General features: G+C 40.6%; 1 protein-coding gene across 3 annotated transcripts in view; it reads left to right on the forward strand.

Moving 5' to 3' along the window:
* ARHGEF28 (Rho guanine nucleotide exchange factor 28) overlaps positions 1-24,593 on the forward strand; it is a 127,609-nt gene that overhangs the window by 72,700 nt on the left and 30,316 nt on the right. For all 3 annotated transcript variants that reach the window (XM_050912739.1, XM_050912741.1, XM_050912742.1), the window contains exons 12-31: positions 540-670; positions 3,108-3,409; positions 5,891-6,029; positions 7,339-7,450; positions 10,776-10,815; positions 11,402-11,525; positions 12,922-13,054; positions 13,428-13,483; positions 15,003-15,054; positions 15,635-15,782; positions 15,885-16,006; positions 16,893-17,033; positions 17,498-17,748; positions 18,678-18,800; positions 19,193-19,310; positions 20,192-20,446; positions 21,395-21,471; positions 22,165-22,343; positions 23,026-23,120; positions 23,990-24,172. In XM_050912739.1, coding sequence (XP_050768696.1) covers positions 540-670; positions 3,108-3,409; positions 5,891-6,029; positions 7,339-7,450; positions 10,776-10,815; positions 11,402-11,525; positions 12,922-13,054; positions 13,428-13,483; positions 15,003-15,054; positions 15,635-15,782; positions 15,885-16,006; positions 16,893-17,033; positions 17,498-17,748; positions 18,678-18,800; positions 19,193-19,310; positions 20,192-20,446; positions 21,395-21,471; positions 22,165-22,343; positions 23,026-23,120; positions 23,990-24,172 — 2,781 coding nt within the window. The remainder of the gene's footprint in view (positions 1-539; positions 671-3,107; positions 3,410-5,890; positions 6,030-7,338; positions 7,451-10,775; positions 10,816-11,401; positions 11,526-12,921; positions 13,055-13,427; positions 13,484-15,002; positions 15,055-15,634; positions 15,783-15,884; positions 16,007-16,892; positions 17,034-17,497; positions 17,749-18,677; positions 18,801-19,192; positions 19,311-20,191; positions 20,447-21,394; positions 21,472-22,164; positions 22,344-23,025; positions 23,121-23,989; positions 24,173-24,593) is intronic.

Below are 24,593 nucleotides of genomic sequence, written 5' to 3' on the forward strand. Positions count from 1 at the left end.
TTTGTTTTAAGAACAGTAATCTGCTTTATTGGTTTAAGCTTAGCATTTATGTTGCTCCAAGTAGGTAGAATGCTTTAGGAGAGTCGTCATTTGACTGCAGTTGAACAGTATTCCGTTCATATAATGTATCAGATGTTAGGTATTTAATGTATAGGCCAGAATCATGCATATTTCATCCCAGCCCATAAATCTTGTCCTAGGTACTTCTGCAAGTACAGATCTCTACAAAGTTCTAGCTTAGGTGGAAAACAGAAGGTTTTGCTAACCAAGATACAGTAACACTTATTTTTAAGTTACATGAAGGATTCTGTGGTACCTTTTACAGTCTTGTGAACTATAGGCCTCTTGGAACACATAGCAAGTGTTAGGCAATTACAAAATGGGCCGATTTTTGAGTAGCCACACAAATATTACTCAAATTGTAATTCTAAGATTTGGTGCTTAATGTTTAACTTTGCCATTTTTATGACAGTATATATACATGAGCAGAAAATGGTTTGAGATTTAGTGGCATATTTTCCACAATTTCTTTTTTCCAGAGCAGAGACACTCTACCCTTGATGTTCTGAGGAAACTCAAGGCTCCACCTACCTTCTTTGCTGCAGCCAGACTTTCTGCCATGCTGAGTGGAAGTGATGAAGTATATGCAAACTGCATGGTAGTAGACCAAGTAAGCTTATGTTTGAACTTCTGGCAAGTTTTTCATCGTCTTCTGTTAAAGTAACTTATTTGTGTGATAGTAGGATCTTCTGGATCTGTCAGCAGTGGTGTGTGGCCAATTAGTAAAGCTCTAAAATAAAACAGTCATACCTTACTCTTCTCAGCTGTATTTTGTAACCCATTTGTGAGGTCTCTTTTAACAGATTCAGTTGATGATAGGAATTATTCTCCCTAGCCTGTAGGGAGAACTCTTAAGGCAGCTGTTACTGTCTTTTCTGTGTGTTTGTGAGCTAAAAGGTATTTGCTTCTTTCTAAGAAACATTAACGCAATGTAACTTCTTCGTGTACACTTCAGATTTTCAGAATTCTATGTACATTCACAAAAGAGATGAATTTGCTGATGCTGGCTAATTTCAGGAGTTAATTACAAACTCATAGCTAAGCTTATAGGCTCAACAAAAATGAGATATTGATGAAAAGGTGAAGTTGATGTCCTACAACTGGCACGGAGTGTTCTGATACTGGAGATCCTGACTTAGTATTCATGTTTCTGATTTATTTGTCTCCAGCAGTGGAGATAAGCCAGAGTGTCCAGACCAAACTGTATTCTACATCACCATGTTGCACCTGAAATCCCTCCACCATGGTCACACTCAGATATCATAACTTGGGTAGGGGGGACTAGTCCAACTCTTGTGTATGGCAGTTGTGTGTAGTTAAACAGCTGCCAAATTCTGGTGGCATGTAGCTATGTTTCAGTGATGGTTGAAATGATTTATGTATTTGTAACCTGCTGTGGGCTCTCCCTGGGGTGAAAGTTGGAATATAGGAGTAAGAAATGATCAGATCATAATGTTAGAAGAAGGCTGAGATTTTGCAAGTGTGATTTTTTTCTTTTTTCCTTTTTTCCCCCCATTTTCTGAAACACTTCAGCCACTGCATTCACTGCAGATCCGGTTCGTTGTGACAGCTGAGGTGGAAGTTTCAGTCAGAGGCCAGCGTGTTCAAAATGCACTTAAGGTTACTGAGAGATTCATGAAATAATGACCTAGGAATGAGCAACTGGCAGGGGACTATATATGCAATCTGTGAACCCTTGATTTTAACAATATCCAGGTTGGAAGGACAGAGCTGCAGCAGTGCAGCTCCGTTATAGATGAAGATGTTACCTAAGTATATTGCTGGGGGGTCCTTCAGCTTGGATTACTAACCTTTGCTGAATACGTAGCCACATTCAACTTTGTTAAATTGCTGATTGGGGCCAAATTCTCCCTTAAGCTCCACGCACCAGGAGCTGGGGTGGCTACTGGAGGAGGTCCCTCTGGTGCGGAGGGGAAACACTGCCCAAGCAGGAGTAACTGTGAAGGGAGGAACAGCTGCGTAAGACCTGGGAGAAGATTTTACCTTCATGCATCTCATCTGCACAATGCAACAGAAGTACTTCCAGACTTGTATGCGCCGTATATCTGAATGCAAATATGGGCTGCTCTAAAAATGCCAGCAGTTCTTTCTGTCTTTTACTAAGAGAAACATCATTGTGATGGGGATGAAAACACATCTCAAGTGAAGGTGGAGAGGAGGAAGTCAGCAATCTGAAAGACCAGAGCTTTGGAGACCCTTGCAATCCTTCCTTTCTTCTTGCTTTTATACAGGTGCTTTTTGGAGGTTGAGTGTTTTCACTGGCCGTGTGACTTTTCAGTATTATTCAGCGTCTAAATAGACAACAGTAGCATCTAACTAAAAGAGTGACAATAAACTGTATTTTAATATTTTCTGCAGAATCGACAGGAGAATTCAACCTCAGTTGCACAAAGAATTGTTACCAGGGTCTAAATCCTGATCTCTGTACTTGAGAAAACGTAATTCCCAACTCCATTCCTGTCTTTGTGCAAGAAGAGGGGTCCTTCATGCCCATAATTGCTTAATGGCAAAAAATAAAGATTCCTTTCCTTTCCTCCCCTGGAGAACCTCTGTTCCAGGTCATGTGTATTTATCTCAAATCTTAGGAAATTGGTGCTGGAAAATTAAAAGTGCATGATGAGTAGGCTGATTTTTCCAAATTAAATTGCACAATTTTTGAATTTTCCTCCATATGTCTCCCACACTAATGTATTATGCATATTTTTTGCTCCACTCAAGGATATTTTTTAATAAAAACTATAAATACATGAATCAATACATTTAACAAAAGGTGTGAATATGAGTGAGAAATCCATTAGACTTGCAAATACCAATTCATTGCTACTCTAATTATGGAAAAAAGTAATGCAAGGTCTAGAATCTCTTAGCCATAGAACTTGCCTTCAATTCATGTGCTGTAAAAAGTAATAGGGGAAAAAAAAGGCAAAACATATAACCATAAGTAAAATGGCAAACTAATCTGGTCCTTGTTCCCTGACAATACATCTTGTTACTGCCTCTTAACAGCATTCATTTTTTCTCTGCAGGCTGGAGATTTAAAGACTCACTACGTTTGTGGAGATGGTGTCAGCAGTGAAACATGTCTGAATCCCACCAATTCAATCCCGATGGCTAAGAGCTCTTCATCTCCCTCCCTTGAGGAGAATGACCAATATATATATGTTCCAAATGAAGGAAATCAAAGGCCAGTGAAAAATGGAGAAAATGCAGGTTTAAGACATACTGTTTCACCTTCTGATCCGTATGGAGCAGATTCATACCTTCCTTTCAGGACCCATGGATTTATTAAGGATCGGGGCCAACTTTATGCTGACATGAAAAAAAGAAGGTATGGAATTGACTTGATGATATGACCAGAATAAGGATTATTTATGATAACCTTTTATTTCAAAAGATGAAGCGGAATCTGGAGTAGTAGATATTATTTCTGAGGTAAAATCACTGTTTTCAATCACTGATATTTAAATTGTCCTAATGATCTGTTTTCATAAAACAGTTATGAAGACATTTTTAACAAATAAAAGATGTCCTCTAAGTAAATTAATTTTTAATGCAAATTTATACTTTTATACCTTTTTTTCTTGTATGTATTATTTAAAAAAAATAGAATCAGCTGCTCACTATGAGAGTTTCCATTGTGGTGTTTTTGTCAGAAACCAGAATTTCACCCTAGTTTTCCTCAGTTATGTTTTCCATTAAGAAAGTAGTCCAAAGTCTGTTGAACTCTCTGGGAATGTTTCCATGCTTTGCACTGGCCCGTAGGAGGACCAACTTATTCCTGATTGCATATATTTTTTTACCTTCAAAGACACAGTGCAGATTGCATTTCTGATAGGTTCAGACTATTTTCTGCTCTTTTGCTGGTACACAAGGTTTGCTGCCAGCAGAGCCAGTTGTCTGAGGACACTCCTCCAGATGGCTTTAGGTTATGCAGGGAACTGGTTGGCTTCAGGAATGCAGAGAGCTTTGAAACTATATATATATTTTTTTTAACAATTAGTAAATTTTCTTCATAAAAAAGCTTTATTGCTTCTCTGGATAGAAGAGACATGAAATCAGTTCCTTCTTGTACAGGAGGAAATTTGAGTCTGTCTCCCACCTTTCAAGAGTGTTTGGACTAGTTGAAGATAGGACACCAGATCTACGTAAAAACAGTAAGGAAGAAGTAGTGTCTGTCCGTTGTCGATTAAAGTGGGCAATAACATTTTCTCTACCCTAATTTTGAGTTTCTTATGCAACTATAAAGTCCCACTAGGAGGAATCTTTTAACACAGATAAGACAACAAATGTCAGACTAAGAGTTGTTCTTTCCCAAACCTTCTATTTTTGCTAGCTACAGGGATATCATGTAGATTACTATAAATAATCTTCTTCTGCCTCTCTGTCATAAACATTTTTCTCCTGTACATTTTTAGATATTCCCACCTTTTTTAAGATGTAGGTCAGGTACCTGTATATAAGCTTTAAGAGCTTGTATGAATTTTCAGAGAGATGTGATTGACCTTAATATGTCAACTGTAAGTGATCCAAATATTACGCATAAAACAAGACTATCAGTATGTAATTCCAGCAGCATCTTCCTTGAAGTGTCTGAGGTGATGTGGCAGGTTACTTAGCAGATCTTTAAACCAGCTTTATATGTCGGAAAAATTCCCCAGGTAAGTTACCCCCAGTAAGACACGTATGCTTGTCTGTTGACATAGACACGTATTGCTTTTCCAATTTTAAAATGTGACAGTAACTGATAATGCAGTTAAATAACTTGTTTCTGAGACCTCACATGGGCTATTACTAGGAAACATTGCGAAAGGTGGTCTCCAGAAGTGTAATAAGGAAGTAGTTTTGGACAGTATCGATAGATTTGCCCTTCGACACAGTGAATTGTAGTGGTGTGTGAAGGAATTGTTGTGCTGTTATTCCTGGTAGGAGCTCTGGCTATTTAGAAATACCACACATAATTTAAAGTTTCATGTTGTAAGGCTGGAATGTTATTGCAAGCAGTCAACCGTTCCTTCCAGTCACTCTGATGAAGAGACCATGAACTTGCTCTTGGAACCTGCTAACAGGATCCATCCTGGGAAACCCTGGTGCTGCTGAGAAATCTTACTGCACACTCCTGCTCAGGAACCCTCGCCAATCAAATAGTCTCTAGGTGTTTGAAGTGTTGATTTAGCCAGAGGTTTTTCAGTCTGTTTATAGTCCTATATGTTTTTAAGTTTGTATCTTTTGAAATGAATCTCATAAACTGTCTCAGACCCTCCTTCATCTCTCTCGTTCGTTTTCTCTTCCATCCTCCATCAAGTCACAGATGTAGAAAAAAAGATGTCTGTGCATAGCCACATTGTATCTTTCAAATACAGACACACACAAAATATCCATAGACACCCACGTGTGTTAACACTGAAATCTGAGCTGGTTGTCTCAGTTCTCCTTATCATCTATATAGAGAGGCAGGTACGTGTGTGGAACAAAACATCTCATTTTAAGGGAGATGCTGAATATGGGTCTGAAAATCATCCTTCAGAGGTGGCTGACTGTGGTGGGAGTCTGTTTGATCGTGGGTGATGCAAACATCTGTACTGCAGATCCACAAGGTTGGGTCAGACAAGTCCCGTACAGAGTGACTGAGTACCTTGACCAGGTGACTGCAAACCTGAAAGGGGACTCAGAGTGTGACTTACCTGACAATCGTCGTGGTTTGGATTGTCATTGATCAGAGTATACAGCAGTATCTTTGCTTGTTGCATTAAGGTTGATATGGATTGTTACTAGAATTCATGGGAATTAAAGACTTCGTTGTCTGCTTCAGTTCAAGTCTCGATGACCTTGAAGTAGATGGCGGAAGTGTTTTGGACAGATCCCACGTTCACTACCCTCCCCTCGGCTCTTCAGAGGCCATGGCTTGTAGCAGAGATGGATTAGACTTATCTACCAGTCTGCAGCCCAAGGTATTTGATACTGTCTTGGTTTGCATTGTTTTCCTTTTAAGTAAATCACTGAAAACATGTGAGAAACATCTGAATCTGAAGGGGGAAAATGAGTTCCCAGTTGGCAGTGCTTGTCCCTCTGGAGAGCGGCACGCACAGGGTTGTGGAGCCAGAGCTCACTGGTTGTGGCTGGGCTCAGCAGCAGCCATGGGAAGGGTCCATCAGAGATTCACTTCAGCTTTGAAAAAAGCATCATTTATCAGAAGCGTTTCAAAGGAAACATCTCAGGTTCAGTGAATCAGCATTTTCTAACCAAAATATATTTAGTGAGGAAATGTTTAACCAGCTGTAATTATGTGAAAGAGTAACAGCTTTGTAAAGTATAAAACCAGCCTCCTACCTGTTTTAAAACAGTTGCTAGACTCAGAGAAATTCAGTTGGGTTTTGTGTGTTGACCAGTGCAAATCTCTCCGCTTCATTACGGTTTTCTAAAGTATCCTGGCTACATTCATTTTCATTAGACCATGGTGCCATTTCTCAGATCTTCAGACACATACATAGAGTTATTTTTTGTTCATAGGGATTCTGTATGTTTTTATTAGACAGACTTCTTGCCACTGTAGAGCTTTACCTGACTTTCAGCAAATGATTACATGAAGGGAGAAAAAAGTCCAGCACAAACACTGAATTCTGTTAGGGCTACTTTTAAAATCAATAAGGTACGCAGTTTAGGACATAAGTTGAAATGTAAATGATGCATCAAAAATCAGGGGGTTTCCTTTCAAGCCATATCATTGACGTATTTGGGGATCGGAAAATCTTTTCACGCACAATAAAAAAAAATACAGGGAGAAAAGAGAAAGAGGCTAATTCCTTTCTTTGGAAACTCTAACATCAATAATTACCAAGGGAGGGTGTTAGTCTCTATGAAATGTTCTTGAGGTATTAAAGTACTGAGATTAATGGCTCCCTTGGTAAAAGATAGCTTGGTCATCAGGTATAATGGCCAACAACACTGTTTGGATGGCGCTTGCCACCAAACTGGAGAATAATGTAAGCTTTCTCTTAGTCTCTTAGTCTAACTTGCACCCACAAATTATTTCCTGTAATATACAAAAATTTATCATGGTGAAAGTATGACAGACTTCCTAAGAATTCAAATGAAGTAATCAAAAATTGTACTTCAACTTAAAGCTTTAATGAAGCGAAGAAAACGCATGCGTGTGGTCAGCTGTCCTTCTTTCAGAAATTCTGTCATTGATCTATTTAGTTTCTGTTGCTGATGCATTTCAAAATGACACAAGTTTTAATTTGCTGCAATTTCTTGTAGGCATGCACAGTGTCTGGGATTCGATCACGCTCCTATTCCTGCTCCTCGCCCAAGGGTTTATTAGGAAGACCTCACATTCCTCGGGACTTTGCAGTTGAGGATTCGAATGAAGGTCAGTGCTCTGGCTTTGCACCTGCACAGCCTCATCCCATGCCTGCCTGCTTCAGGCCCAGTGCTGATGGCTTTACTCAGGCCTGTCCTGTACACAGACCTTGCCAACACGCGTGAAAGCAGGTTTCGCTTGCCTTCGGGTACCCCTGCCTTCATCCCTCGCTCTTCTCCCATCTACTGCCCCGTCATGCCCTCCTCTGATACAGCAGCTGATCCTCAGGAGGGCACACTAACTGGGAGAGCATTAGTCAGAAGAAGTAACGCAGGCAAGGGCGGTAGTTTTCTTTTCGGAAGATCCTTACCCCAGCCTCCCACTGGGTGCCCGGCAGAGACTGTGAGGAAGCTCAGGATGACACAGAAGAAGTGTCAAAGAGGGTGTATGGCCCCAGCTTCCCGTAGATCCCAGGGGACCTCTGAAACGTGGATGGACTATTGTCATCTCCACCGGCTGGGGAGCAAAACCCATGCTTTCCATCAAGCAGAGTCAGAGATGTCTCTGCAAGAAGCTTGTAATTTTTTGCAAATTGTTTCTAATGTGCTTTTTTCTAGATACATCGTTTCATATTTAGAAGACAGCCCACACTTTTTGCAGTGAGGGTATGGGTTATGTTTGAAAGCCACGCAAAGCATGAAATACATATACTGTGCTTTTCATATAGATCACATCACTTAAAAAGCACTTGCGTTTCAGGAGACTTGGCCTCTGTCCCTATAACCCTGTCCATTGCCATACTTCCAGCTTGTCTCTCCCTCCAGTATACCTTTAGCTTTCCACTAGTCCTAAGCAAGAGGCAGGACATGTGAGTTACAGTGAACCAGACAGGATGGACACCCCATCATTGGAAGTGTTCAAGGTTAGGTTGGATGGGGCTTTGAGCAACCTGACCTAGTGAAGGGTGTCCGTGTCCGTGGCAGGGGAATTGGACTAGGTGATCTTTGAAGGTCCCTTCCAACCCAAACCATTCTGTGATTCTATGACACTGAATGTGAAAACACACAAAAGTTGTGGAAAAGTTATCGTTAACTTTGAAACCAGTTAACAAATTCAAAAGCTTTTGGGAAGGTGAGATGGAGAAAGCTGATGGACACACATACACTGACTGCAGACATCTTTTTTCCTTAAGAAACTGTGTTAACCAGTGCAGCAAATAAGTTGTTTGTGGTTGCTCAAATTCGCTGTAAGATTTCATGTCCCCCTGTAAGGAGGAGTATCTACTACAGCCTGCAGCATGCAGCTGTGTTGTATTTTTCCACATCACTTAATGTATTTATAACCATTTGTATCCAACAGATTAGGTAAGAATTCTGGCAAAACAAGGCAGAAGAAAAAGAGAAAGAGGGAATTATGTCACAGAAGTAGAGGATGGCAGATCAGCAAAGCCCTGTGGCGTGTGCTTAAAGTTGAAACAATTCCTTTGACCTCACAGCTAAGGGACTGTTGGTGTCACAGCCCATTAAGCTTCATCCAGACACCATTATCTGCTCGGGCCCATGTCCTGTTCATTCTCTCTTCCCTTCCTTCTGGAACAGTCAGTGCTGGACCTTTACCTGCCTTGTGGAGAAGGTGGAAACCCTTTCCTGTCCACGCTTTGGAAACAGGCTGTTCTGCAGCCCACACTGCAGATGTAGTGTGCTGCTGGGAGGGAGAGTGGTGGTCTCCTGAGGTGCCTGCTGGCATTTCCCTGCCACCAGCACCTCCTGCATTGTCCCTTCCTTGCCAGCATTTTGCAAGGATGGGAGCATTGAACAGAGTGTTTGGCAGCTGGCAGTGGTGATTACTGTGTGAGGTAGGCACAGCTGTGCTCGCTTTGAGCAGTTGCATCTGGCTACAGGACTAGCCCAAGAGCTTGGTCCAAGAAGCTGGGTCAGATAGTTCGTGCTGATCTCTGTGGGCTGTAGTGGGATTGTGTCTGGGTCTGTGCAGGTGTCTGCGCACTGAAAACCTGCCCCTTGCCCTCTGCGCAGCTGCCAGTGCTTTGGACATCTCTCTCATGGCTTAGCTATGTAGGAAGGAGGCGCAGCTGACCTTGTACGTTGCAATGAAACGTAAACCAAAGCAGATGAATGCAGGATAGCAACAGGACGGTCTTTCTCGCACAGAGTACAAGAAAAAAAGTGGGAAATCGCCATCCATTTCTGATGGAAGCTTTTCAGTATGCTCAGGTTTAAAACAACTACCTGCTTTTATTCAAGAAGGTATTACCAGGCTGTAATAGTAAAGGATTTGTCCCTGCTCTGTAGATGGTGTGCTCATGAACAGTGGTCGATCCCTCCTTCAGGCTCTTTCACTCTCTAAGTCAGTGTCTCTGCTCCACCCTTGTAGTAAGTACCTCAATGCCAACCCCACAGCGCTGTTTTGCATGAAGCTGTCTTCAGCTCCCATGGGTACATGGCCTTTGTGTCTTCTGAAAGCATCCTGCGGCACAGGTTGTGCCTGGCAACTAACTGAAATGCCCTTTTAGTCTTGCTGCTTCTTTGGTAAATATTCTAGCTCTCACTAACCTCAAGTCTATGTTTGTCTGAAGACATACTGATTCAGTGAAGCGTGTTTAAGTTTGTATCTAACTTTAAAGAAGGCATAGTCTGGTGCTTTGAACTAAGCAGGTGTTTAAGTATCTTTCTGAACCATAGCTGTGGCAGCTTTGCAAAAAATGTCTGCAAAATGGAATGGCTTCTAATTTGGAAATGGTAGAGTAGCCTCTATCGGTTTTTTTTTTTTTTGCCTGCCAAAACAACCCAACTGAATTATTTATCTCTTATTTTGCTTTTTAGACAGTTTGTTGAAAAGTATCTCCTTGAGTCCTCTCTACTGTTTCTAGGATGTAAACTTGTAACACATTACACATCCTGTGCAGTACATAGACTAGTAATATTCCTCTTTATGTAGAGGGATTTAAAAATTTTTAATACTACATATAAAGCTGCATAAGACAGATAATTGCAAATGTTAGAAGAATGTCATTAAGGTATTTTACAACGAATTATGTAAAAAGCAAAATGAAGTGTGAATCATTCAAGTCTGGGTTGTTAAGAAAAACAAAAGAAATGTTTTTTGTTATTCTTAAAAACAGAGTGGTTACAGAGACTGGCATTCACTGATATCCGTCTTAGTTCTGGCAGATTCTGTCAACTAAACAAAGCTTAGTAGGCAGTGGTCTTACCCTAGGAAAAGCTGCTTCTAATGTACATACGTTTTTGCTTTCCTAATTTTCAAATGACATTGCAAGCCCTTAATTACAAGCTTATGGCCTGGTGGAGGTCGTGTGTATCTCATAAACCTGACAACCTTGCCATCTGAGTGCCCGATAACTGTTTATGTCTTGCAGAGCGAGCGTACAGTCTGCCTGAGCAGTCCCGAGAGAAAAGGTATGGGTACTTGTTGCACTCGTGTTTTGAGGCGCCGGGAGCAGGTCTGTGCAAGAATGCCATCTAGGGAGCATAGCAGGGAAGAGGCCTTGGCACCCCCTGCAGCGGGGTTTTTAGCAGCGATTTAGGGGAGCACTCCCTGCCCAGGAGACCTGTAAGCACACACTTAAACCCTGTGCTGGGCTCAGCCCAGCTCTCTCTGTGCTGTCCTCACCGTGCATATCCTGCAGTGGGGACTTGCTGTGCACCACTGCAGGACGTGCATGGTAGGGATGTGCTCCTATCCACTGTAGGAGCTCCTATCCACTGTAGGAACATCCAAAACACTGTAATAAAAGCAAGTGGGCTTTTGATACCAACCGTGATCTAGGCAGGCTTGTAACACATTGCACACTCAGAGCACTCCACAGGCTAGTGTTATTCCTTTTTATGAAGAAGGATTGCAGTCTTTTTAATAACGTCAGCTAAACCCACAATAAAACATGTAATTGTAAATGTTAGGTGAAACAAGCACTGTCCAGATTCTGCTCTGTTTTAAGGGACTGTTCCCACTGGAACGAGTTTTTGTCACTGGTCTCTGTTTTAGGATCCAGGAGGAGGAATGGAATAAATATATTGTACCCTCAAAAAATGAGTCTGAAAAATGTAAAGTCAGTCGGACTTTCAGCTTTCTGATGAACAGAATGACCAGCACACGAAATAAGTGCAAGGTGATTTGGGATTTATGTCTATATTGTTATGTATAATTATGTTGCTGTAATTAAATGAATTATAGATGAGAATCTAAGTTTTTATGTAAAGATAAGTTGTTTATTACAAAACCACATAAGTAATAGGAAGAAACTTTTATCTTTATCTTTAAATTTTAAAACATATGCAGGGTACCCTGAAATGGCCTTCATATTAAAAACCAGTTTTCCTTTTAAACAATAGCCTTAGCTGAACAATATCAAATATTTCCCGTGCCATTTTCTTGATGTTATTAATAATCTCATTTGATGATTTAGCCAAAGTTTAAATGTATGACTTGCATTTGAGAAATAATTTTCTTTGTTAAATAAAATTAAGAGGTATGGGCCTGTTCTTGCAATTCCTCTCAATAAGTAATTGAGTCTGCAACTTCTCTGTTGGCACGTAATCAGCTGAATTTGCCTTATTTGAAGTTAATGGGACTTCTTGCACAAGTAAGCACTGCTTAGTGTTAAAGATTTGCAGATTCAAGGCCTGCACAGTCAAACATACGTACTATCGGAGATAGATTAGAACATTTGTGGTTTAATTTTGAGACATCTGAAATTTAGATTAATGGCAGCAATTAGCAGCTTGAGAGATGGATTTGGCCTACAGGATTTTTCCAGGTGGCCTTTTGGCAGTTTTGCGGACTTTCTAGTACACCCTCCTGTGCCCCAGGACATCCTAACGTACACAGATATGAAGATGGTTGGCTGAGGCGATATCTTCAAGAGTGGCAGAACTGGCTGTAAACATGTATGTCTGGTCCAGCAGCCATACATTAGCCTGAGTCTGTGTGGTCTAAAGAATAACTAACTACCAGGGCTGCTTGGAGAAATGGTATACTCACACCAACAGGAGTATTGTAAAAATAGGCAGAATTTATTAAATTCATTAACACTTGTTAAAAATAGGTTATTTCTAATGTTTTCTAAGATCTAAAGACAAGTTGTCTAAATTTACGTAGCTGCAGCTTTAACTGCAGAGGCACAAGTTTGCATTTATGCCTCAGGGAGATGTAGGCATTGATAATTGTTTGTGTGTGCAGCGAGTCAATAACACTTCTTAAATTCTATTTTCTGGCCCTTCCCTTTTTGCAGCCTTATAAATGTATTTCTACCAGTCTTCCTTGATAATGCTTGCTGGCTTAGCTGCCAGTGAAAGCAATGCCTGCATCATTTTAGGACTTCAGCAATGTTGGATATAAGAATATAGTATACTGTTACAAGTCTTCCAGGAAAGGGAATAAATGTTTTCGAATAATTTGCTCTTAAAAGGGAATCTTTTAGTGTTTTTAAGATTGAATTGCTTTATCTTCTTTTCTAATGTCCCTTTTTTTTTTCTTTTTTCCTGCCTCTGCTGTTGGGGGTGAAGACAAAAAATAAAGATACCAAAGATAAAGAGAAACTGAACAGGCACAATTTTACAAATGGGACCTTCTCAGGAGTTATCCCATGTATGGCCTGTGAAAAGGCCCTCCTAGGAAAGGAGTCACTGCAGTGCTCTCGTAAGTAGTTGCTGGCTTTAGCATGTGAACTTACAGTGCTCTCAATGCTGCTTTGAGATCCTGGTTCGGCGTTTTGTTTCAAAAAGAAACCTCGCCTAGATTTGGATGTACCTCCTTTATGTAATGAGCTGAGGTTGGCAAGGGAGAGGGAGGAAGCAGGTGACAGCTTCAGAAGGTACCACGGCCATCTCCTAGCTCCAGCACCTTAGGCAAAAACTTCTTCCTAGCCGGGGGCTGTAACAACAAAACATCCTCAGGGCTACGTTAGTAAGTGGACCTGGAGGAGGGAAAAAGGTGAAGCCTCAGAGTAAGATTTTCTGCAGGCTGGGGACACTGTTTGTTGCCAGGCTTTGAAACATGCCTTCTCTTTCAGATTGCAACGTGATTGTGCATAAGAGCTGCAAGGAGTGTGCTCCTGTGTGCACCAAGGTAACTGCCTATACCGCACCGTTCTTACTAGAGCATATCTGCTTTCCAAGGGGTCTGGAAACATCATGAAGGAAAAAAGAAAGTATACACAGCCTGCCCAGACCCAGCGTCTGTATGCAAAGGGCTGCAAGGATGTCAAAATGTTTAATGTGAGCAACAGAGCAAGCACTGTGCTTGAACAACAATTTTTAGAAGAGGGTCAGAAAGGAGTTTAAAGAGGTATTTCTATTTTTGAAGAGTTGCAAGCTCCAATTGTGAAATGGTGTGCCTGGAGGGATGCAAAAGGGATTAAAAAGAAAGGCTCCTCAAAACCACAGATAGCCCCTTGTGTAGAAGTGGGGATCCCGTATGTTTGGAATAATGGAAAGCAGAGATGGAAGGGACTTTGGGAGGCAACCTAGTCCATCTCCTCACCCTTGGGCAGGCTGACTTCTAGGTAACAATTTGGGCAGATATTTGTCTGACCCATTCTGGAAAATCTCTGGAGGTGGAGACTCCACAGCCTGCCTAGGGAGTCACTCCCAGTGTTCAGCTGCCACTGCAGACAGGGCAAAATCAGTGCTAGAGCTGATGGATACTGCCGCCTTTTAAGTAGGAATACATGCATGGTGAGGTTATCATGGCAAAGACATAATTTTCAGAAACAGATGTGTAAGGCTTCTGCCCTCATGGAATAAAATGGGACTTGCAGAGAAGTGTGCCACAGTAATACAGGTAATTTTTCAAATTAGTGGAGTGTGTCTTTCTGGTGTAGCTGGGTTTTGCATCATGGTGGCTTGCAGGGAGAACATGTTTCCGTACAGACTCTTCAGCGTAAACAAGCCTTAAACTGGACATAAATCAGATGTTTTTATTTATTTTGGTTATGGCTGTCACATCATAGCCTTCCACAAATTTCTGGGCAACTTTAGGGCATTAGGACGGCTGAAGTGGCAGTTTTAATTATTGCGGCTGGTGGGTTATTTGTCAAGAGGAGACAAGAGCCCCCACCACCCCTGACTCATCTCAGCAAGAATGAGGTGCAGAAAATGTTCACTGACCCACCTCAAGTGAAATACATGGCTAAGCAGAGCAGGCTTTTGCTACAGGTTTCACAAAAGTCCACTTTGGAAGGGGGATCGATTCTGCCTCTGATACCCACGCTTCCTCACGTAGCGCCCTGCCACAAATGCTTCAAGCTTATTTCAATATAAAGCCCTGAATGTGAACTTCTTTTCTTGCAGCCTTCACAGGCAATATTCATATAGAGAAAGTAGAATGCTGTAACTCAGTGACTCAGTTTAGAATAAACAGATTCAGTTTTGTATTGTAGTACAAATAATATCATTCTACTTTGAATATTGTTATCTACCAATAACTAATAAACTTGGATTTATTAGTTATTATTAGGACCATAATTTAGGACCACTTTCTTGAAGCCCTTTTGTGTGATGATATATGGAAATGAGTTACTGTTGACTATTCAGTGTGTTATCAGCTATGATTTCATTGCAATTTCATAAAATTCTTCTTTTTTCAGAAATCCCAGGAGAGGTACCATAATAAAAACAAATCTCAAGCTGGGGTAACAAGTAAGTTAGGAGGTGTTAACCTAGCACTTCTAAGTTAAGCCTTGGTTAAAAATTACAGGACTGACAACACAAACTTTTCTGCACCATTTGTGTGTTTCTATTTTTCATTTCAATATCTGTAAGAAAGTGTGTGTGTGTCTAGTACGAGTAGGATTTTTTGAAGAAATTAGTGTTGAATTAACTCGTCTTCTACTAAAATGAGTGGGAGTTTTACTACATTTTGTTTTCGCTGAGAATGAAAATCAAAAGTAATCAGTTCTGTCTTGTGCTTTTGAGTATGTTGTTTACTGTATGCACAAATATTTGGGTCTCCTATGTTCAGGTTGCAATGCTAGAGCATGTGTGATTTGAGATTGTTTTCTTCTCAATAATATCCACGCTGGAGTTATTCCACTTTGCCTACAGTCTTATCTTTATATTCAGTGGGAGAGCATCACAGTCTTGTACTGTGGCAAGCGGACGTTCTTGAACTCAGTATAGGTCAATATGAACACCAGATAGCATTTCTCAATGTAAGTGTGCTGTTGATGACATACTCTACATTGTTTGTCAAAATGTTGTATTGTGGTTTGCCTCACAGATTCCCTGCCTGGAGACATTTCACAGACAGTGCTCTCCTCAGTGCATCCTTCTTCCTCTGTGCCTATCGGACTGTCTGCTGGAAGGAGGGAAGCCTCACAACAGTCCCGCTTCTTGTCCAAAAGTGTCCCCAGTGCCAGTTTGGAAAGGTAGAGGGCAGCTGCCAGGGGACTATGCTAAATACCTCATTCAGCATTTCTAGGAAAATTGAAACCATCAAATAAATGTGGGATTTTTTTTTTCTACTGTAGAAGTTCTATGCCGTTTTCTGAACAAGACTCTGAGACTAGCACTTGGAGGTCCAAGTCACGTTCTGAAGAGATGTTGCAAGCATTAGGGACCTTTTCTTCAGTGGATCCTTTTGTGATGGAAGGTGAGAACTATTGCACAGATGTTGCATTTTATAACATGTATTGGAAAGTGCAAAGTAGAAAAACTCCTTAGTTGATACAGGAAGCCACTTCATCTGCTAAAAGAAGAGCACCTATTTTTGATAATTACAATTGTGTCCCTCATTAAAATGATACAATCAGACACATTGGTCTTAAAATACAACTTTTCCTTTCTTCCTTGTAACTAACTCTTCGATAACTTTTAGAATATTTTTGTACGGTGTTACCACTTTAAAATAACAGAGATAAATGTATTTGGCAGTCTTGCAGGACCAGAACAGCAATATACTTTTCTTCTGCACTCATCTAATCATCTCCACTGACAGTGTACATTACAAAACGTAAACCTATATCACTTGTATTTCCTCAGTAGCCCCAAAATATGACCTCCCACTGGTGAACTGCCCTCCTAAAATGGCTACATATCCTTATGAAGTGAATAGAAATAGTCTTTTTCTGTAGCTAGGTGTGAGACTGAATTTCAAAGCTGAAGGGCATTCACTCACAAAGGATGGTGCAGATATCTCTCAGTGGACATCTGCTTTTGAAAATGTTGGATTTCGTTTTTAAATTTTAAAAAGTTTCTTCAAGGAAAGAAGTGTAAAAAAGATTTAATCTGAGAAAAGAAGGGTGTTTTTTTAAATTCTCCTCCCCCGCTGTCACATTTGCGTTTCAACACTTTGGTAATGATATTGACATCTGGCAAGCTTCTCTGTTGTGAAGCCACTGCCAATGTTTGCAGAAGCCTTATCTCACGTTCATCCCTGTGATGTGTTCTCCTTACTATATGAATAGATCTGCATGTGCAAAGGGACTTCCCTTACTGTTCATATGCCTGGTGTTAATGGCATATATGTTTTGTCATAGATGATGTGGATTTGTCTCAGTGGACTGATCTCCGCACAGATGCACAAGACTTTGAGGCAGAGTCCTGGAGTGTTGTTGTGGATCCAATGTTCTGTAGCAAGCAAGAAAAGGATGTCATCAAGAGGCAGGATGTCATTTTTGGTCAGTATTTCAAAGCATTGTGTAGGTTTAAAAACAATTTGGTGTAGAAAATAGAGAGGGAACCTACACATTTTATGTCCAGAAGAATGAAAGCTTCAACTCAGAATAATAAGAAGGTTCAAAGAAAGTTTTTGTCACAAATTACAATGTGTTCTAGAGCTAAGGAAATGGAGAGTAGTGACTACCAGAGACATGTCTGCCCTGTTCACAGAACGGTTGAGGTTGGAAGGGACCTCATCCAATTCCCAGCTCAAGCAGTTGCAGCTTGTTCAGTGGGGTACAGTTGAGAGAACTGTGCCAGAGCCAGATAAATTGTCTTTCTACTGGCATAATCTATTAGGTTTGAGGCTTACACAGAAAAAATGATTATGACTGTATATTTGAATGTTGCTAAAGTCTATCTTAGAAGGTCTGCAAAATGTTCAGGTGATTACTATGCTATGCTGTTTTCTTTTATACTGCAGAGCTGATGCAAACAGAAGTGCATCACATCCATACCCTGTTCATTATGTCTGAAATATTCAGGAAAGGGATGAAGGAAGAACTGCAGCTGGATCACAGCACAGTGGACAGAATATTCCCCTGCTTAGATGAGCTACTGGAGATGCACAGGCAATTCTTCTGGAGAATGAAGGAGAGACGGCAGGAATCATGTGAGGCGGGGAGCGAACGTAATTTTGTCATCAGCAGAATTGGAGACATCCTTGTGCAGCAGGTAGAGGCATCAGCTCTGTTAATCCTTTATGTACTCCAGGTTCCCAAATTAAACAATTTATTGACTTTAAAACTTCCATGGGCAAGAAGAGGGCTATGGTTGCTTCATAAAATTCAAAGACTGTCCCCTTCAAACTATTGCACAGTGAAATAGCAATGAGATAAAATCATTACTGACAGGTAACTGTGATGAACTTGGTGTGAACTTCTACCTATACAGCACAAGTGATGAGGAAAGTGATGAACTTGGTCCTGTTCACAGTAGAGGGCTGCTGCCATCATACCATGGACTGCAAAAAATGGAAGCAATGAATTCACTTTTTTAACAGCTGAGCAGAGGTGTGAAGAATTGAGTGATGATGGAAAAGAAACTACCTGTTAATTTGCTGTAGTAATCTGGCATGGTGCATCTCGAGTTGCTGCTCACTAGAGAAGGGGGGGGCACAGCGTGTTTATGGTGGCTGTAGAACAGCTAACTAATTGCTTGCTGGTCACACGTCAGTTCCTTGCAATCAGGAGAGTGTGGCTTTTCACCTTCTGTCAGTCAGTTTTCACTCCACTGAAATAAAGAAGCTGAATTGTTATGTTGTCTAGAAGTGGTGTGGAGATCAGACATACGTAAATAAGCCTCAAAGGGATTGTGTTTGCAAAGAGGTGAAGGAAACGCTGTTATAATAATTGTTCTAGCTGTTATTGGCAGGACTGTAGTGGAGGTCGCTTGTGCTCTCTCCAGTCTATGTTCCTCTTCTTGCTCCTAAAAACAGCTAGCCCATTTTCATTCTATAGTGACGGGCCCTGTTAGTGAAATTCAGAGAACTTGAGAAACAAGTAGCATAAAAGTTCTGTATTTGCACAGAATACATTAATTAAAGGTATACACCTTCCTGTTAGGTGCAATGTTGAGCACAATTCACATACTAATTTCTTCAGTTTTCAGAGGAAAATGCAACTAAAATGAAGAAAATATACGGAGAGTTTTGCAGCCATCAAAAAGAAGCTGTTAATCTCTTCAAAGAGTTGCAACAAAACAAGAAGTTCCAGAATTTTATTAAAGTAAGTTTATGTGGAAACGCGATCACTATGAACAAAATGCTCAGGAAAAAGATACATAGCTTTTACTTAGATTCAGGATTAAAATTATATTCAGTAACTCACTTTTAATAGCTAATAAAAATGGCGAAGTTTTTTCCTCCTTAACCAGTGAGCTGATAAATTACGTTTTTCTTTCAAATTTTAGAAAGCTTTGGCATCCAGTGTGTATTACACACATGTTCCTGTTATAGTACACCTCATCCCTCAGGGCAGCAACTGCTCCTTGGGGCTGGTTCAGATAACCCAGCATTTTGTTTTAGCTTATTCTAGTGCATTTGGGTCATATTTCTTATTAGTCAATTGGTGGTTTAATATGCATTTACTACTTAAGGTATATATTTGTATCTGTGCAGCTGAGAAATAGTAACCTGTTGGCGCGACGCCGAGGAATCCCTGAGTGCATTTTGCTCGTCACCCAACGAATCACCAAATACCCTGTTCTGGTTGAAAGGATATTGCAATACTCAAAAGGTGAATAAAAGCTGAAGTGTTGCTTCATGTCTGGAATCCGAGCACGTTTCTAACATAAGGAATACGCACTGCTACACTGTAGCAAAAGATGAAATTCACTGCTCTGTAGAGAACCAGGGCAACGTAAATATCTACTGTTCAGGCAAACGTCACCTAAACAGGGTGTCTCGTGTATGTAGTCTTTGTCAAGGCTGGGCTGTGAAGATTTCCAGTATTCCAGCCGGCTAAGCCATAGAAGTCCAGAAGAGCATAGTTGGTTTAGGAAAAGATCTTGACTAGAGGGTGTGAACTAATTCAGGCATGCATCTGCACCTTCTTTGAAATTAATTCTGGTGGAGTCTCTTGTAAGTAGGGCTAGGCAAACGTTTCATAAATTACTCTCCAGTTTTTCAAACAAAGCTTGAACGACCTCTGGAATTTCATAGAACATTTTAGAAATACTAATAACTTACAGATATTGCCCCCTAAATGGGCAATAAATGAGCGTTGTAGAAAGTTGCATATCCAAATACAAACCCTTTGTGCTTGCAATCCTGTTTCAAGGGGCTTTTTAATTAGCCAGAAGAGTAACATACTATATGATTTACTTCGCCAGTAAAATTTTTTAAATGCTAACAACTCATAAATATGTCAGAAAATATTCAACGTGTTCTTTTGACTAATGAATAAATCTGAGGTACATGTCATCTTCTAATGGGCAAGTCAAACAAAAGTAGACGTCTCTAATATTTCTAGTAAATTGATTGCTAGGTTCAACTTCAGATGATATATTTGTCAATTTAAGCTTTGCATCATGTTAATTGTTCCCAGAAAGTAAGGATTTATATCTTCTCTTGAATATGCTGACTACTATCATGTTGTATATTTTTTGTTTCATACAGAAGGAACAGAAGAACATAAAGACCTGTGCAAAGCCCTTCATCTAATTAAGGACATCATTGCAGCAGTAGATTTGAAAGTGAATGAGTATGAGAAAAAGCAAAAGCTGTTGGAAATTCTCAGTAGAACTGAAAACAAAACATATACAAAGTTGAAAAATGGCCATGTTTTTAGGAAGCAAGACTTGATGAGGAAAGACAGGATGATACTTCATGAGGGTTTAGTGTACTGGAAGACAGCGACTGGTCGTTTCAAAGGTATTCCATCCAAGCATTGCAAATAACATATGAAGATTGTTTGGTTTAAGAATGAAAATACTTTATTAAACTGTATTGCAAACAGGAATTTCTGAGGTAATGGTATTGAGAATATGCCACTAATTGCTAGAAGAGTAGTTCCAGAAGCTGCCATGGTTTGTGGGTAATCCACTGTATATCTGGGTAAGAAGACAAGTTCACATACAAAGCCATCAGCTGCATTTCTTCTTCCAGTTCCCTCCTTTTAGTTCATTGGTTTGCAGTTTCATCACATAACATAGAGTCTTGACTTGTACATTTATATTGTTCACAGTACTGGCCATTGAAAATAATGCATGAAAAATCATGTGCTGTTCTTCAGTGGTACTGGGACATCTGCAGTGGAAAAGAAAACCTGAGGCCACATTTGGCTGGAGCCTGATTTTTACATGCAAGCTCAGAATTTGATTTTTGGTGTTAATCACATGTAGGGGTTGGGTTTTTCTGGAGCTGACTAATATTTGCTGTACAACTTTATAAACTTATCTGTTCATAGTTATTCCAGAAATACTTTTACCAGTGTAATACTGTGCCGTGAGTATATGTTATAGCATAGACAAGACAACTTTTATGTGGGATGGTCTTTGCCGGGTTGCCTGTGAGTGGCCTGGCAGGCTGTACTGACATTGGAGCAAGGATTTCTTCTTTCCCTGGGTCAGTGCTCCAGCACGGTGCTGCAGGAGGGTAGATAGCAGAAAGTGTGGTCTTTCCTGGGAGATACAAAGTGATGGCATGCAGTTGCTTCATGCAGACCATAGGCTAATCCAGATATTTCCAGTTTAGTTTACTGTAGGATTCAGTGGGATATTTATTGATCAGGGCTTCTCCCTTTTTAAAGATAAAAGAGGAAATTAACTATAATTGTAATAACTTTATTAAAAAACATTATTTTCCTTTTCTCGTTTCAAGACACCTTAGCTCTGCTTCTAACTGATGTACTGCTGTTCTTACAAGAAAAAGATCAAAAATACATCTTTGCAGCTGTTGTAAGTATATTATCAGATGTTTGAATATACACATTGCACTTTTATTTGTATATTTCTCAAAAATTAGGTCTTCTAGGTTATTGGCACATAATGTTTTTTTTCCTAAAATCCTGGTAGTATATTCAGAACAGTAATATGCCAGTATATAGAAAATTAAGTTTATTGTCAAAATTAAATAGGAAGAAGGATGAAAATAACAGAATGATATTTTTAGTGTCATGCCTCATCTGATTATGAAGGCGGGAAGTAGAGCAGGCTCTTTCAATTATCTAAAATAAATTTTAACTTCTGGTTCTGTAAAACAAAACAGAAGAATAATTTTAACTGCAAACGTAGTAGTAAACACACATAAAATGTATGAAAGATCATGGAGAGAAGTTCCCAAACTATATAGATATAAACATTATATGAATACTGTGCCTCAGTATCATTGAGCCTCTGGGATTTACTTTTTAGCACATACCCAGTGCTTTACTTGTTCATAAATACTATAATGTATTTTTAAAAATAGTTTAAAAAGATGTCTGACTACTGAAAACTTGCAGCCTCTTACACCTGGTGGGAACATACGTAGTTTGACTATACCAGGACTAGAATTAGTCCAATTAATTGAAAAATCGTGCTCTTCTGAAAGTGTGATGTTTTATAAGAGAGTAATTTATTATTTGCATGTGCTGTGGCTGTTTCCCCCAGGACCAGAAGCCTTCCGTTATCTCCCTTCAGAGACTCATAGTAAGAGAAGTAGCCAACGAAGAAAGGGGGATGTTTCTGATTAGCGCTTCATCTGCGGGGCCTGAGATGTATGAGGTTCATACCAGCTCCAAAGAGGAACGTAACAACTGGATGAGGCATATTCAAGATGCAGTGGAAAGGTAGAGGAAAAGGCTTTTGGTTTTCATCCTAGCAGTCCAAAGCAGATGAGAGGTTGGTTGGATATTCGTGGCAGTGTGCTCTGTGTTCTGCATTGCACTGGATCTATCCTGTGAGGTTGGGTTTTCCTCTGAGCTCAGGATTCACAGACCCCAAAACCTCACCATCACTTCTGCCAAACTTCCCATGTTACTTCTGGTTTCCCACTGAATCAGCAGACCTGTCCAGCTCCCTGTTAGAGGTCCTTACCAGCCATTGTAAGCTTCCCTCACCTTTGCCTTTGGCAATGAATGCTTTCCAGAGTACTGCAGGTGTCCATACAACCGTTTTGGGGAGATCTCCAATCATGCCTGTTATCTTCGTGTCAGCTCCTTAAGAATGGCAGGGAAAGCATTGCTCCTCATGGGGCCCGAGCTTATGCTTAGCACAGCAAACTTGCATGAGGGCCAGCCACCTAGTCGCTGCACAACGCAGCCTTACCAGAATTAAAAGGAGTCCTTCAGTCTGGTTTATGTCCAGTTACTGCTTTTTAAAGAAGCAGACGAATGGCATGATTCTGGATTGTAGCAAAAGTTGGTGCTGATGTTGTGTTCTGTTTATTATGAACGCAACACTGTACTAGAGATGAATATATGATGTACAGATTTTGCTTTATCCAGCTTTGTTTGTCTTTCATCTTTGAAGTTGTCCAGAGGAAGAAGAAGAAGGAAAAATGAGTGAATCTGATGAGGACAGACGTATTGCTGAGGCCAAAGCATCCAGAATTCAGAAATATCAAGGTGTGGTACCTTTCCTGCCACTCTGAGAGCTCCTGCATCCTGAGAGTTCAGGATGAATGAATCATGTGCACATACTGGCTGGTGGGTTCAGAGTGGCTCGATAGGCAGAGTCACAACGGAGAAAGCTGGGGTGGTCTGATGGTATAATGTGAGTTTATTGAAAGAGAACCATTTTTTTCCCAGACACTTTATATTTTTGCTACATTACCATGAGTAAAAAAGAAAAATAAAAATGGATGCTTTCAGAATAAACACTGAATTTCCCAGATTAGCATCAAGGTAGTTCCATGTTTGTGGAAATACCTCAGATCTTCAGTAATGGTGTGGCTCTGTGCTTGTTTATGGCATTTCATCCTTTGCTGCTATTATTTTTATCTGAAAATGTAGCTGATAGGGGTAAATTCTGCTTCCTTGGTTCCTCTACACCTAACTTCCACATCTCTATACTGCGGCGAGGAGAGAAATTCAGCAACGTTCTTCCTGTAGAGAGCCACAGGGAAGGGCATCCTCTGCTGAGAGTAGGTGGTGTTCTTTGACGTCGAGGTACTGAATCAGCACATCTTCTGGCTGCCTGAGCCAAGTGCTTTTCCAGCATTGATTGTTGTGAGTGCAACAGGAGGTAGCTGAGGGCCCCAGAGCGCAGCCAAGACCACCTCATCAGGGTAGGGCACTAGCCTGGCCCTCTGCCAGGGTCTCTGCCAGCTTTCATTAGGACAGACTATGGGATGAATTTGGTTCCTGGCCACTTAAAAAAGGCTTAGCTCGGGTTAGCAGTGTCTATGTGGCGTAAGGATTAGGAGGGTGAATGGGGAATGTGCTTTACCTGCAGGATAAAAAATATTAATACAGAGTTCAATTTTCGTTGACAGAGTCACTGAGTAACCAGGACCAGCAGATCTGTAGTTATTTGGAAGAGAAGTTGCATATCTATTCAGAACTGGGAGATATGAGTGGGTTTGAGGATGTTCATGTAGAACCTCACCTCCTTATCAAACCTGATTCTGGAGAAACTCCACAGGCTGCTTCATTGCTGGCAGCAGCACTCAGAGAAGGTGAGTTTGCATGGGAGGAGTGGACTGGTGGCTCTTCACGTGGGCAGATAATTCAAGGTAACAAAGTACAGCCATGTTGCCTTGTGCTACGATATTTTCAAGTCTGAAGAACTGGCAGTGTCAAAACTTGGCAAAAGGCATTGAAGAGAAGTCTCTCAAGTTTATACTTGTCAGATGCACAAGATGGTGCCTGCCAGATTGTAAGATAAGGGATATGTTTAGTTCATAACATCATATGTGAGCAGGCAGGGACATGGTGTTAGGTTGCACCTGAGGATTGTTTCTTTAGCTGTCCTCCTTGCAGTACAGCCCTGTGAAGCAGATCACAGGATGCAATATGATATTGCATCTGGTCCCCGACCTTCACCTACCTTGATTGATTTGATGACAGATCAGAATCATGTAGGGTCCTATACAGACC

Source organism: Gymnogyps californianus, chromosome Z (assembly GCF_018139145.2).
Source record: "Gymnogyps californianus isolate 813 chromosome Z, ASM1813914v2, whole genome shotgun sequence".
Lineage (NCBI taxonomy): Eukaryota > Metazoa > Chordata > Aves > Accipitriformes > Cathartidae > Gymnogyps > Gymnogyps californianus.